This window comes from Bison bison, unplaced genomic scaffold (assembly GCF_000754665.1).
Source record: "Bison bison bison isolate TAMUID 2011002044 unplaced genomic scaffold, Bison_UMD1.0 scf7180017864503, whole genome shotgun sequence".
Lineage (NCBI taxonomy): Eukaryota > Metazoa > Chordata > Mammalia > Artiodactyla > Bovidae > Bison > Bison bison.
Genome location: NW_011495061.1, coordinates 4,790,178 through 4,805,788, shown reverse-complemented (window position 1 = coordinate 4,805,788; position 15,611 = coordinate 4,790,178). Strand labels below are relative to the sequence as shown.

At 47.2% G+C, this 15,611-nt stretch overlaps 1 protein-coding gene across 1 annotated transcript in view; it reads right to left on the bottom strand.

The window, feature by feature from the left end:
- Positions 1 to 6,445: 6,445 nt before the first annotated feature.
- The window catches only part of EIF3F (eukaryotic translation initiation factor 3, subunit F), an 11,463-nt gene continuing 2,297 nt past the window's right edge, over positions 6,446 to 15,611 (bottom strand). Inside the window, exons 2-8 of the mRNA XM_010829292.1 lie at positions 13,303 to 13,373; positions 12,984 to 13,063; positions 12,418 to 12,555; positions 10,984 to 11,075; positions 10,467 to 10,603; positions 10,235 to 10,348; positions 6,446 to 9,854 (exon numbers count right to left, since the gene is read on the bottom strand). Coding sequence (XP_010827594.1) covers positions 9,777 to 9,854; positions 10,235 to 10,348; positions 10,467 to 10,603; positions 10,984 to 11,075; positions 12,418 to 12,555; positions 12,984 to 13,063; positions 13,303 to 13,373 — 710 coding nt within the window. The 3' untranslated portion in view covers positions 6,446 to 9,776. The remainder of the gene's footprint in view (positions 9,855 to 10,234; positions 10,349 to 10,466; positions 10,604 to 10,983; positions 11,076 to 12,417; positions 12,556 to 12,983; positions 13,064 to 13,302; positions 13,374 to 15,611) is intronic.

The following is a 15,611-nucleotide window of genomic DNA, read 5'->3' as shown; positions in this document are numbered from 1 at the left end:
ACCTGGCTGAGGGTGGCCCAAGGACGAGTGTCTACGGGAGAGGAGCCCGTTGGGTGGGGCGGGCTGGGTGCAGAAAGCAGTGGTTCTGCCCCGCCCCTCCTTCCATTCCCTTCCCCCACCCCGGGCTCCTGGCTTGGGGATTTACAGGTATAATCTTCTTGAAGAGGTCGTGGAAGCCTAAGAAGGCCCTTCCAGTGCCTCAGCTGTGGGGAAGCTGCGCTAACAGGCTGAGGCAGGGTCCGGGTGGAGGTGTCAAGGTTCCCTAGAGGTGGAGTGCGCTGCCTTAGGGCCCAACCTATCCTAATCCAAGGATCGGGGTCAACTCCCTTGAAACTAGCCTTGCCTGTTAACCTCCTGGATCACAGGGCTTGCCACTAGCAGCTCACCTGTTGCATCCAGCTCACAAACGTATTTTCATTTGTCCTGAGCAGGTTTTTCTTTTTCTTTTTTTTCCAGTAACTAAGCAGACAACACTGGAGAAGGAAATGGCAACCCACTCCAGTATTCTTGTCTGGAGAATCCCAAGGACAAAGGAGCCTGGTGGGCTACAGTCCACAGGGTCACAGAGTCAGACACGACTGAAACGCCTTAGTACACATATATCAAGGTTTTATTTTCATTCCAAAGAGCCAGGTGTTGACCATCACATCACTGGGGGCACTTCCTTAATAAATCACTTGTGCTTCAGAGTCTGGTTCTGGAGAACCCAGCCTTAGAAAGGGACTATGTTGGCAGTTTATTGAGTGACAGGGGGTTTGGGAGGTAGGATTTATTATATGAGACCAGAGAATGCACTATCTTATCTCTTCTAGCTCTAAATGTGGACTAAAGCAAGAAAGGCATCTTTAGCAGGTTCAAGCTGAGGTCCCAGCTGCCGAGTCTTGGGTTCAATGACCCAAAACTCCAACAATGCCAGAGGCCTCTGTTTTAGATGAGGACACTGAGTGAGTCTGTGGAAAGTTCCAATAGGAGATCTTTTAGGTCTGAGAGCTAAGCCATGCCTTCGGCAACACAGAATTACTCCTTTGAAAAAGCAGCTCATGATGTGCTACGGGCCTGGGTAGCCTGTAGACTTGAAAATGGGATATCAAGACACCATGACCAGAAACGCCCATCGTAGTCTGGGTTAGCAGTCATTAAGTTGGCCCAGTCATTAGCGGGGTGATTATGTTCACTAGTCTTAAATGGACGATTCATTGTATGATGACAGTGGTACTTTTGGGTCAGTTCAGAGAGTGCAAGGACGCTGCATGGAAAGGAAAGGTGGTTTAGACTCCATGTCATCCCCCTATTGCACTAACCTACTCTCTCAGCTCACATTCACACCTGGGGGGGTGTGTGTGTGGGGTGTTTCTGACTGCTATAGCTATAGGAGGACAAAAATTTGAGCCCCGGCCTATGGATGGGTTGGCTTCATACGATGTGCAAAATAAAAATGAATTGCAGCAATATCACACACCCACTCAGGAGGAGTGCTAAATGTGAGTGGTGAGGGAAATCCTTCTCGTGGGCAGTACACTTGGCCATCGGCTTTGCAGGTAGGGAGGCATGGCCTGAGGGGAGAATACACATGGACTCTGGGCAGTGGGGAGTAACTCAACTGGGTGGTCAGAGGCCTGGATGAAGCAAGACTGGAATCCTGGAGAAGGAAGTCTGGGGAAAAGGGGTGTGGATGGACTAACAGGAGCGGCTTCAGACTGGGCAGATTTTTGAATCTCAGTGCTCATCAGAAAGCGTCTGTTGCAGAGGAGGGGCCTTCAACAACCAGGTGCTCAGAATGATGTGTCTGGTGGGTATCAGTTTCTATCCTCGACTAAGAGTTTGGGCCCACGAATGGAGTGGGAAGGTGACAGAGATGGAAGCTCGGCATAGGCCCAAAGACAGGGCTTCCTCTCAGTGAGGCAGATTTGTGTACTGCTGCTGCTGAATGCTCATTGCAGAGGCTGGCTCCTCATTATGCTGTCGTTCCTTGAGACTGCCCCAACTCCAGGGAAGTTGATTGCATCAGACTCCCTCCACCCTGCAGAGGGCAGCAGGGTGTCATTACTGGAACTGAAAGCTTTTCTGAATATGGACTCATCTTCCCTGCTGTAGTCTTTTCTCCAGTGATTTACAGAATGTTTACTATCAACCCGGGATCCTGTAGAGTGAAATCTCAGTTGAAGGGTGTGTTTTATGGTGAAGGATTGTGACAATGGTTCTGTACAACAATGGGTCTTACCATATTCTTCATCACCTGGAAGCCAAGGGTGGAAAATGGGAATGCCCTTTCAAAGACTTCACCTAGGAGCCAGCTTTGGGATGACAACCGTGGATGAGGTCACTCACTGTCTTCCAGGATGTAGTACATGTATTAAGCTATTGGCTGATAAACAGCGCTGCGTCCCTGGTAGTTAGAACACACAGGGCCAAGCAGTCAAGGGGTGAAGTAGAATTGACCCCTTTCATCATCACCCTGGGGACTTCCTTGCAGGAACTATGTTCTCCATTTCTGTGACTGGTTCTGGTCCTTGAGGGGACGTCTTCCACTGGTTAACATGGAAAGTTCTCCATTTGGGGCTCTCCGTGCCAGTGAACCATCAGGTAAAAAAGAATTGCTATATTTGAGGGCATGACCACCCCTGACTGTCCAGAAGAGAGAGGTAAGGATAGTCTGTCTGATGGGGTCAAGGAGAGGTCATCTGACACCTGGGTGCTGGAGGGGCTCTTGGTGCTTTCAGGCCTGGTGATGGCAGCGACTAGGCAACCACAGCCAGCACCACCTGATGACGGCAAAGCCAAAGGCTCACACCCTCAGGACTAGCAATCAGACCACCTTTGGCAGCTGGGTTGTGGGGAAAGAGATGATAAATATTAATAGTGGCTTAGGAGCAACCACAGCAGGGGAACTACACTTACTATACTTTATTCTACAGTCCAGTGGTTAAGACTCCATGCTTCCAATATAGGGGGAGTGGGTTCGATCCCTGGTCAGGGAACTAAGATCCCATGTGCTGTGTAGCACAGCCAAAAGAAAAAAAAAAAAAAAGTCAACGACAGAGTGGACTGACTTCTTGTGGGTCATGAGCAGATCTGAGCAGTGTAAAGGGTGTATCTTCACAGACACTTTTGGTTCCCTGTGCCATAGCCCATATCTCCCTGACTTCAGCACGGCTGTGGTGGACAGCTCTTCGCACAGTGCTTGCATCCCACTTCAAACTCTCCTGATTAGCTGGAAAAGCATGCTCAGTCCACCTGTGCAAGCAGCCTGCAAGTATGAGGAAGTTAATCTCCTAAGAAATTCTTCAACCAATGGGAGAACTGGTTAAATGTCCCAGCTTTCAAGTCTTTCTGCAGGATAATTCTCAGTGAGATGGAAATGACCAGCTTAACACCATAGATTGTATTTCTTCCCCTCCTTGTCTCCATTCACTTGTTTCTTGGAGGATATTATTGGTTGATTGTGCCCTCCTCTTCCCCAAAGATATGTTGAGGTCCTAAGCCCTGGTATCTGCAAATGTGACCTTATTTGGCAACAGAACCTTTGAAGATGTCATCAAATTAAGATGAGGTCAGTAGGGTAAGACCTAATCCAGTATGATTGGTGTCCTTACAAGAGGGATATATGGACACAGGCCACAAGGAGAATGCCGTATGACAACAGAGGCAGAGACTGAAGTGCTGCAGCTACAAACCAAGGGACAGCTGGGCCTACCAGAAGCTGGAAAAGGCGAGGACGGAACCTCTTCCAGAGGCTGCAGAGGGAGCATAACCCTATAAACCCCCTTGACTTCAGACTTCCAGCCTCCAGAACTGCGAGTAAGACAGCAAGTTTGTGGTACTTTTTAAATGACAACTCTCAGGACTCTAAAACAGATCGCCTTCCCCATCAGCTACCTTCCCCCCCAAGTCCTTGCCACACATTTTACTTTCAGAGGACTCAAACTAAGTAGGTCCCTTCTCCAGCTGCATTTAAGGTCAAAATTTGGGGATTCTCAGCTACCCCTTACCTCGATCCATCTCTCACACCCCCATCAGCTGAGTAGTCTTACCTGGGACTGTTTGGATGTGACCCTGCCTCACACCATCTTTTTCCAACCTCCAGAGTTTGGAGAGGGCCCCTCAACCACCTGCCCCAAACTCTAGTTAAACATACTGACAGGCTGGGCTCTTTCATAGGATGCCCGGGACTACTCATGAGCTTTGGTACCACTCATTACCCTGGATGGAAAGCCCTAGGAACCTCATTTTGATAATCAAGGCCTGGACGAGAGTTCCTCCTGAAAAGTGGAAGCTGTAAGATTTTTGTATAGAGGGTCTTGTAGATTACAATCTGATGGGAATGAAAGTGGGTACGAAGAGAAGCATCTCCAGGAGATTTCTTCACCTATTTTGTACCAAGCTAGCCTCTCCAAAATAGAAGATGCTTTTTCTTTATCAGGCCCTTGGAAAACCTACTCAGAAACTGTAAACTGGCAACCAAAAGACTTCAGTTGGTGCCAGGGCACCCTCTGGTGGCCATGACTCAAAGCCTCAGCTTTACAGCAGTGTTCCTCATGGGACTAAGTGGTCCGTTATCATGGACATAGAGGCTGTTACAAAACTGATGGTCATCATCACGAGACAGAAACATCAGCACAGGACTAGCAGCCTGAATGAGGCAGAAGATAGATCAAGATGGACCAGACAGACCATCATGGAACAAACGGACCTAATCATAGGCTAGATCAGCACCAAATGCAACTGTTTTCCCTTTTGTGAGACATCACTGGGGAAAAGGGGGACAAAGCAGGATTTTATTAGCCCTCTAAGAGCTTGAATGGATTCCTAGACATTAGTGAGTGTAAAAGCAACTCAGTTCCAGCAGCTGGACCCTGTTTGAACATTCCTGGCAATGCTGACCATGGCTAGTATGTGGGAGAAATGCTGATTTCATCAGATAAGACTGATGTCGCAGCCACAGCAGGGCTTGCTGGAGCACACCCTGGCCATTGCTAGAAGTTCTGTGGATGCTGGAAGGTGAAATGGTCTTTCTGCCTAGAACAGGCTGAGCAGAGCCAAACAAGATGCCACCCCCTGCTGAAGCCTTGCCTCAGACTCCCCGCCTTAGGAGGTGGGGGGACTCAGTGGATCTGTTCAATCCTTCTTGGCCAAAGAATCCAGTAAGACCCTATGCCTGCTTCCCTCACCAGTGATTATGGGCCATGTTCTTCACAGGATCCAGAACTTTCTGGTCCTTGCCAGAGACCTCTTTGTAAAGGCCTCCCAGTACTTCCCTGGTCCAGCTTTTCCCAGGGACAAAGCTCTAAAGTCATTCCCTCTCTAGGGACTCCAGCAGAGCCCAAGGCCTTACTTACAGCCAAGCAGCCCACAGGCTCAATTGAGAAGGCAGGCTGGAGTCAGGAACAGGGAACTGTGTGCAGATTTCCATGTCCCTCCCATACTCTCCAAAACTACTTTTTTTTTTTTCACAAGGACTCTGGTTTGGGCTGACGGAGGAGAGGTTTATGGTTATTACGGACCCAGAGAGGGCAGAGGCTGGGGTCATATGGTCTCTGGTCCCCTCAGCCTCTCCCTCCCTCCACAGTGGAGAGAGGGCAATTGGAAGCTGTGATTTATTCTCACAAAGGTCTCTTCCCCTTGCAAAGGCTGGGTGGTGCTGTGTGGACTTCCTCGGTGACATGTGTCACAGAGTACAGGACACAGAGTACTCCAAAGAAATGTAAAGCCAGATATTCATATCTGCACACAGTTGTTCACCAAGGAATGTTAGCACAAGACTGGAAATAACCCACATGTCCAACATTACAAAATTATTTAGTCTGTCCACATTTCATAAAATTTAGTTGAAATTTCAAAAAACTGACTCCTGATTCAAAGAACTTGAGATTCTGGGAGGATCTGAGGAAGCAGGTGTCCCCAGAGAGGACAGGTAACAGAAACTGTTGTGGCTTTTATGGCAACTCTATTTTTACCTCTAGGCTGCTACATCCTTGGAAATACAACTCCCTATACACAGACCATTATAAAACTGAGTAATATTTTGATCTTTATCCCACTTTCTTCAAAGCACTTCCTCTTCTGTGCCCAGTCAATTCCTAGTGTTTTTCAAGACTGAAGTCCCTCTCTAGCTTTCAGGCAGATTTAAGCCTGCCCTCTACTGTCTTCCCAAGACTTATTCCTATCTTTTTATAGCAATTAATCCATTTTGTCCTATTTATTTTTGTCTCTCCACTTGAAGACTGAAACTCGGGCCAGGGGGTAGAGAACATGGTTCACCGACTTCTGTGTCCCCAGCTTCTGATACTGTCTGGCACACAGAAACATCACTAAATACCGATACTTGTAGGGCAAGTTAAACAAATGACCTCCCTCGTGTGCTCCCTCCCTCTGGCCCTTCTCCAAAGGATCCCAATGCCCCTGATGAACTTATTATGTCCAGTGTGTCTCGAGGTAATTACCTTACAAGCCATCCATTCATTTATTCATGTCACACACATTTACTGAGAACACACATTTTCTGGTATCTAACAGCCAACAGGACAGTCTTGGCCCTCACAGAGCTTATGCTCTAACAGAGGGTAAACAGACAAGTCCAAAATGGTGAGACAGATGCTGAATAGGAGACAGTTGTGGGATCATGGCATGGGAGCACTTTCCAAGAGGAGGCAGCATCTAGACTAACCTAGAGCAGCAGTACTAAGCCAGCCAGAGGTGCTGTATTCCAGGCAGAGGGCAGAGCAAAGGGAGTCCAGCCTGTGAGTTTATGGACGAAGCCGAAGAGCCAGGCAAGGCTGTGCTGAGCCTACAGACTATGGCACAAGTGTGACTTCACCCTGGCAGTAGACACCTATGAACTTCATCAGCAGTTTGTCCTGGTTGGATTTATAAGAGCAGTGTGGCTGCTTTGAGAATGGATGGAAGAGGGGGAACAGGTCAGCTGTCTCCCTCTACTCCACACTACCACATCAAACACTTCTATGACCGGAAGTGCAGCTGATTTCCTCACATCAAGCGATGCCCAGACACCAGCTGAGTGTTCTCCAACCTAACTCAATTCTGACATCAACTGCCTAGTCAGCACCAGATCCTAAGGCCAAAGTCTCAGTCCCACAAGACCGCCTCCCCTCCATATTCCCCTCCCACCTCCATTTCAGATACCAATCACAAATCCAGGTTGACACCAGAGCTTCTTGTCCACTGGCTATGAACTGGAGGTTCCCACAGCTGCCTCCTCAGATCCAGTCAACTTGCTGGAGCAGCTCACAGAACTCAGGAAGTCTACCTACCATTACTGCTTTGTTACAAGACATTAAAGGATGTGACTCAATGGCAGATGAAGAGGCACAGGGTGAAGTCTGGAGGGTCTAGAGCAGAGGTCCCTATCCCTGTGAACTTTATGTGCCGTCTTCCTGGTATGTGTCTTGTTGCTGGACACGTGCCTGTTCACCAATCCAGCTCCCCAAACTTTGGGCTTTCAATGGAGGACTTATCACATAGTCACAAGTGATTAAATCAGTGGTCATTGATTGATCCAAACTTCAGCCCCTCTCCCCTCCCTGAGCTGAATGTTCTAAGCTCCAATCACATGGTTGATTTACCTGGCAACCAGCCCCCATCCTGTGGCGATCCAGATGCTATACAAACATCGCTCCATTAGCATAAACTCAGGTGCAGTTGAAAGAAGTTGGTTAGGGATAAGATTCTCTCTTTATAGGTCTTATTACTTAGGAAATTCCAAAGGGTTTAAGAACTGCATGTCAGGAATCTAGGAACGTGGATGGAAAAATTTATTTCTTATTGTATCACAGAGGGCAAGAGGGATGGCTGAGTTGTGATGAACTGTTTGAGGCATGATGGTGGGTGGGGGAATTAAGGATTCACCCAGGGTTTCTGGGCTTTGACAACTGCGTACATGGTTGTGTTATTCCCTGAGGAAGTGATTTGCTGGGGAGGAAGACAGTCAACTGAATACGAAACATGCTGAATTTAAGATGCTTCTGAGACATCCAGGTGAGAGACATAGTATTTCTGGAATCAGGAAACCAGTTCTGAATTTCAGCCAGAGTTGGAGCCTAGGCATCATTAACACAGAGGGAGTAATCAGCCCCAAGCTTCTCTCAGCTCCTCCAGGCAGAGGGCTCAAGATGGAAGCCTGGGGAATGGAGCTTGTTGGGGGTGGGATGGGATGGCGGGTATCAGAGGAGGAAGGACCAGTGTGTAAGAGTGTTGGGAGAAAATCAGGGAAGTGTGGTATCACAGGACTCAAGTAACACATGATGTCACACCCAGACACAATGCAGTGTTTTCAGCAAAGGCACAACCACATACAAAGAGAATGTGTGAAAACACATTTCATAGAAAAAACAAATGTGCACATATAGGCAAAGGTTAGGGAAAAAAAAATTGAGCATCCTTGTAGGCACAGAGGACTGTTCGTGTCTTATAAACAACTCTGTGGCCAGGGTGGGCAACAACAGAGCAACGCTGAGTGACAGTCTTTCTCTAAGCCTTTGCACATACTGTTTTTTGTCTAGAATACCCTATTTTCCTTTCTTTTCTTTTTCAATCTGCCTCTTTCTCATTCTTCAAGTCCAGCTTAGATTTCATTTTCTAACTGGAAGTCTTCCATGACCTGTAACATCTTATGATTCCCAAAGTGATGGGCTCTTTGTACCCCCTGCAGGTTCTAAGCAGGCACCACGACCTCTTGCTTAGCACACTTAGCATCTGATAAGTATTACATGAGCCAACATGTAACTTGAATTCTTCAGCCTTTCCTCAAAACATCTGGTGTGGCCCCAGTTTACAAAATAAGTCACATTTATTTGCATTTAAGACTTCACCATTTGGTAAACTACCCTGTAACCCTACCTCTGCATCCTCAGCTTCCACCACTCTCGAGCAGCCAGGGTTTTCATGTATCACCAGCCCTTCTATACCTTTATCAGAAACCAGGCAACATCCCAAACTGCTCCCATCTCTCACCATCCAAGTGTCAACCAGACTTCAGGTCCTCCTTGGATCTGCCTCCTGAACCCAAGTCTCTGTCACCATCCCCAAGGCCCGGCCTGAACCTCTCATCATCTCTTGACAATCACAGTGACCCTCTGCCTCTCTCTCTGCCTACTGTTTTTCTCCTTTTCCCTCCTTCCTCTACCCAGTACCCAGTAATCTTCCTGAAATCCAAATCTAATTATCCAATGCCTTCCCACAACTTCCAGGATAAAAATCCAACCTCCACAGGTTGTGGGCCCTTGTGGTCTGGCTCCTGCCTTCTTAGATTCTAAACAGGTTAAGCAATTTTCCATGTACTTCCTCTGTCCCAGTCACCCCTTCCGGATTTCCTGGTTAAAAAAAAAAAAAACATCAGCTCAGATATCATGTCTTACATAGACTCCGACAGACTCTGGTCAGCCCTTATGTTTCCGTTATGTTGTATTTTTGCTTTATGAGAGCAATTATTTCACTGGGCCACTAAACTATGAAGCAGACAGAGCACAAGAAAAAAATCCAGAGCTGGATTCAGGCCACTCACACACGACCAGCTTCCACCAAAGTACTCACTTCCTAGTTCCTGGGTGAGCTCCAGAACTGCCTTTTCTCTTCCACCCAGAGGGAAACTCACATTAGATGGAATTCACTTAACAAAAGGTAGTCTATGTTTATTTAGAGTCACAAGCAGTTGATTGACTCAGTGTGACTCAGACCACAAAGACACCATTTCTCCTTCACTCCATTCTGGGTCCTGGGCTTGGCTGGGGCCCAGCATGGCAGGAGGGCTGCCTGAGGCCCCTTCACAGGTTCACAAGCTTCTCATTGAGGGCAATTTGTGACTGTGTGAGGTTGGCCAGATAGGTCACCATCAACAGGTCCTAGAAGAGAAGGAATCCAGGATGAGTGTGGGGCTGGGTAGAGAGTAAGCAGAAAGGCTAGCCAGCTGTATGATGGACACTGAGGGTAAGGCAGTCCTGGGCAAATGAAAGCTGGGAGAGGCTGGTCATGAGGAGGAGGAAGACAAAAAGGAAATGCCTGAGAACACCTTCTCATCTCTGACACACCTGAACCATGGGAAGCACAGAAACGGCAGGAGGAGAATCTGAGCACCTGTGCTTTCTTCCTCACAGCCTGGACTGCGAGGGGGCCAAAGGTGCTGCCCTGCCTCCTCTGTCCTCTCCAGGCCACCTCCCCCACCCCCTTTCACACGTGTATGTGCTGAGGCGCAGGCTCCCAGAAGCCCAGGGACGGCACTCACGTTGATGTTGCTGTTGAGCATGGTCTCGAAGTCCTCGGGAACTATTTTGGGTACTTGGTTAACCAGACTCATCAAGAAGCGGCCCACGGTATTGTCGGCTGACACCTTTCCAGACTGAGCACCAAAAGAGTCAATGCAGCACAGTTAATTCTTGTCTCTGAGACCGTGGCTTCGCCAGTGCAGCCCCTGCCGCCCCACAGTGGAGACCACGCCCTCCTCCTCCCGTCCTCACCAGCACGTCCTCCGCATACTGCAGCACTGTGCTGAGGGCGTCCTGGATGCGCGCGGAAGCCCCGCCCACTTGCTGCAAGTCACTGGAGAGGCCGATCACCCGGTTGGGGCTAAAACAGGTCTTCATGATCAGGTCAACTGTGGGAGCGGGTGGGGTAGAAGAGACAGAGAATTCAGCCATCCCATTAGAAAAGCGAACTCTAACTGCCTCCTTCTGGACTCAGTCAGCTTCCCCAAACTTCCCCCACTCTGCCCTTACTAGCTTTTCTTCCTTCTAAGAGAGTTCAACCCCTGCACCCAGGATGCTAATCACTGGTTTTGGTCTTATATGAATGGCCACGTAGCCTCTGGGGCTGATGATTTGCCACCTCTAACAACTTCTCAAATAATTCCTCGAGTCCCATACAAACCTTAGATCAACGGTTGCTCTTAACCCACCCAAGGTCCTCCATCCTTGTTATATAGAAATCCCCTCCCTTGAAAAATGTCCAGGACCTAGAAATGGGGAGGTCACTTACCTCCAATGCGTTCAGTGTCGTAATACGTGTATTTCACTGTCAGAGGGGTGAACATCACCCCCATGGTCCTCCCAGGAACACCCATTAAAGTGCTGGGGAGACAGAAGTCAAGGTTAACAGATGGCTTTGGGGGACAGTTTCCATATTTGGTCCCGGCTGGGAAAGCAGTCATATCAAGAGTATGGCTTCCAAGGTTCTGATATGAGAAGGTTGGACCAGATGAAGCCCAGAGGTCTAAAGAGAACAAGCCACTTTTTTCCCTTAGCTCTTTCCACACACCAAACTCTTGGCCTGAGAGAATGGACTCAGCATTTGGATGGGGCCTGGACCCTTTACAGAGGATTACTTCACACACTGAAATCTCAGTGAAGAGGACAGGACACTGAACATCCCTGTGGAACTGGGTGCCTAGACATCCTTCTCCACAGAAAGAAGTGACAGGACAGGTCTCTTCTGGGACCGAAAAGCACTCATCAGCACTGAAAAAAAAAAATCTATTCTGGTCCATCAAGATTAGACTGGGTGCAATAATTAATCTCAGTAAAGGTGACTGCCTTTACTTAGTCAACTATCCACTTTCGTTGGATCTGCAGGAGTCTGAAATATTTGGAAAGGCTAAGAAATCAGGCAACAGCTTAGAGTTTAGTGGTACAATAACTGGCTTGTAAGAACTGACATGCACCACCTCTGTCCCACCACATAATGGTTAACCAGTCACTTCAGTGTCAGACACAGAAACAGCACAAAGTTAAGTGTTGTAAGAGACGCACTAACAGAGGGTGTCATTCCAAGGAGAAAATATAATCCTTTCAACTCCTACAGCCACCGCTTTTCTGGCATGCCACTACAGCCTTTCCCAACATCCCCCATCACCCAGCATTCCAGCTGCCTGCAAGCTCAACGTGCCAACAGAACAATGTTACTGTCATTCAAACTGTACTATATCCAGGATTAATAGACATGTGTAAGGTAAGGACAGCCATTCTTTAATCTGTACTGCCCTGTGTTCTATGCACAGTTTTAGGAATAATGACAAAAGGGCAATTCAGAAATTCCAATGAACATGGAGAAGAATCCTGGCCAGCACACCATGTGAGGATTGGCAGTAGGAGCTGTGTATGAGTTAACTTCTAGAAAAGATGACAAGAAAGACAAGCTTGCTCAAATACCTAAAGGGCTGCCCTTGGAAACTGGCTATGAGCAATGAGCAGAAGTCTGGGCAGGCAAGGGTCAGCGAGTGGTAACTTCAGGGACAGTTTCTTTCTGAGTAAAACCTCTCCAGTGATAACTGCCGAGAGTGAGGCAGGGGCTTCCTTAGGAGGCAGCAAGTTGCACACTGAAGGATGACACCGGCATGGGGTGGAGGCGGGTGTCACCCAGGCTTAGCATGAACAAAGGAGCCTTCATGCCCTTGTGGCCCAAGCCCCCGGTCACCTGACGTAGGCCTTGATGCTCATGCGGCCGTTCTGGAGGCTGGTGTCCACCGTGAGGTGAATGGGGTTGGGGGCTTCTCGGCTATAGTACTCATGGATCAGCACTGAGTGCTCCGTGATGTCATGGCCTGTAGCGTACCTGGAAAACGGAAGACTTGTGGACTCATGTCTACATGTGACATCAATACTAAACAGGATGGTGGCATGGGTGTCTCTGGGTACCTGACACCCTTGTAGTGTTATACCCCCAGGGACAACATTGAGGGGAAAAAAAAAAGCACACTGATAATTTTATTAAATCAATTAAAACAAGGCTGACTTAAAAGCTCATGAAAAACTCTAAGTCACCAGCGAGGCAAAAACGACTCACTCAGAAGCTGCAGCTCAAAATGAGTATTCCTGGCCTCACAGGATCAGAAGTGCCAGCAAAATACACAGAATTCCTGGCTCCTTGAGATAACATACATTCAGTGCCCTGTCTCCGAAAGGGGAAGTACGATAGCTAGTCAGCTGGCAAAAGGTGCTGGCGATCAACCACTGAGACATTCCACCCCCGTCCCAACTCACCAGCCCAGGATGAGCTCGTTTGGAGAGACTTTCTTGTGCAACTCATACATGTTCTTAGCAAACTCCATGTCAACAGCCACCTAATAAGGAGGGCAGGAAGAAGGCTAAGAAGCCACAAGTCCTCAGCAAAATGGGTGAAGAGGACAAGAGGCAACTCCCAACAAAGAGAAGAGGCCCGGCAAGTGTGTCCAAATGGAACAAAGCTCTTTGAACTGCAGTTCTAGTTATGAGCATGGCACACTTGGTGTAGGAGGGCCTCACAGACAGCCCGGCAAATGAATAGCTATAGACCTTATGGGGGCCTCAAATCCCCACTCACCTCATCTTCTGACTCATTGTGTGGCACTGAAAAGCAATTGGTGACTTCCACTGAGTGCTTGTCAACGGTTCCTGTGGGAGAGAATAGTCCAAGTGTTACAAAACCTGGGCTTCCAACTGCCCCAAACGCTTTCAAGAGGTCTCCTCAAAGTCAAGGAACAACAACAAAAATCCAAACTGGGCTCATAAGCTCCCAAGTTTCAGCCATGTGCTCCAACGGAAGCTGGATTTTCCAGAGAAATGAAACTCCAGAGTTATCGCCAACTCTCTTCTTTAACGAGCAGCAAACAGGGTCTATTCTTCCTTCCCAGGGCCTCCTTTTGCCTCACTTCCTGCTACCTGTCCTGCTCCAGATCTTCACTGTAAGATCTTCGTCTTTTGGCCTCTGGACTTTCTCCTTAATATAATTTCACCTGAGAGCTGCCTGGAGGATTCCAACCGTGTCTACGTAGACCACTCATGTAGTAGCCCATCCTCAGAGCACACTTTTAGGGAGCTTCCCCTGTACCTCCCTGCAGCCATATGGTCCCAGTTATAACCTTAACCCTACCATCATCCAGAAAACTTCTCCCTGTAAACCCTAAACATCACACCACAAACTTTTATTTTCCTAGTTCTGATATTTTTATTCCTGCTACATTGTTACTTGAGCTCACTAAGACTCCCAGTCCCCGGACTGCTCCATTTTTACTCTAACCTACTAGCCCCTCCTGCTAGGCTTCCAGACTACAATGTTGCTCCCCACCAATCAGTGTCTGTTTAATCCCACTTCACTGTGGTTTCTGCCCTCTTGGCTGAAACTATATCCCCAAACCCAATTATACTTTTTATTTTTAATTGAAGTACAGTTGATTTACAATGTTACAAGTTTACAGAAAAGTGATTCAGTTATACTTGTATATACACACATATTCTTTTCCAGATTCTTTTCCATTAATACTAAGTATAGTTCCCTATGCTATACAGTAAGTTCTTGTTGTTTATTTTATATTTAGCAGTATGCATACATACTCTTTATCTTATTTGACCTCTTGTGAACAGACTTGACCACTCTGAGCTTCTGAAATACTGAAGTCTTCTATATTTGCATGCCATTATGGCACCCTTCTATTACAGCATTTATCACATTATACTCCAGTTACTTGCATATATCTTCATCTTGAATCTAAGGTTAAGAGTAGCATTCATTTTATCAGCTTTTGAATTCTAAGTATGTAATAGTTTTATGGTACATAAAAGGTACTAGTGATTTAATTTAACCAAATGGAATACATCTCATGAATTGCTTTCTAACTTAAAATTTCTAAGTTCTTAGCAAGCAGAATCTGTGCTTCACTCTTCAGTAGGCATTGCCTCTGTAACAGCTAGCATCGTACCATGATTCCATTCTGGAAGAGGAGCTGAAAATCTAGATTACAGTTGGTCTAACTTGGGTCACTGTAATATTTGGCGGCACCTAATAAAAACATCTATTTCTGCTTTATTGACTATGCCAAAGCCTTTGACTGTGTGGATCATGGAAATGAGTCTGAGTAAACTCTGGGAGTTGGTGATGGACAGGGAGGCCTGGTGTGCTGCGATTCATGGGATTGCAGAGAGTCGGGACATGACTGAGCGACTGAACTGAATTGAACTGAATACAAACCTATTTCTGCTTTATTGACTATGCCAAAGCCTTTGACTGTGTGGATCACAATAAACTGTGGAAAATTCTGAAACAGATGGGAATACCAGACCACCTGACCTGCTTCTTGAGAAACCTGTATGCACGTCAGGAAGCAACAGTTAGAACTGGACATGGAACAACAGACTGGTTCCAAATAGGAAAAGGAGTACCTCAAGGCTATATATTGTCACCTGCTTATTTAACTTATATGCAGAGTACATCATGAGAAACTCTGGGCTGGAAGAAACACAAGCTGGAATCAAGATTGCTGGGAGAAATATCAATAACCTCAGATATGCAGATGACACCACCCTTATGGCAGAAAGTGAAAAGGAACTAAAAAGTCTCTTGATGAAAGTGAAGGAGGAGAGTGAAAAAGTTGGTTTAAAGCTCAACATTCAGAAAACGAAGATCATGGCATCCGGTCCCATCACTTCATGGCAAATAGATGGGGAAACAGTGGAAACAGTGTCAGACTTTATTTTTTGGGGCTCCAAAATCACTGCAGATGGTGACTGCAGCCATGAAATTAAAAGACGCTTACTCCTTGGAAGAAAAGTTATGACCAACCTAGTTAGCATATTCAAAAGCAGAGACATTACTTTGCCAACAAAGGTCCGTCTAGTCAAGGCTATGGTTTTTCC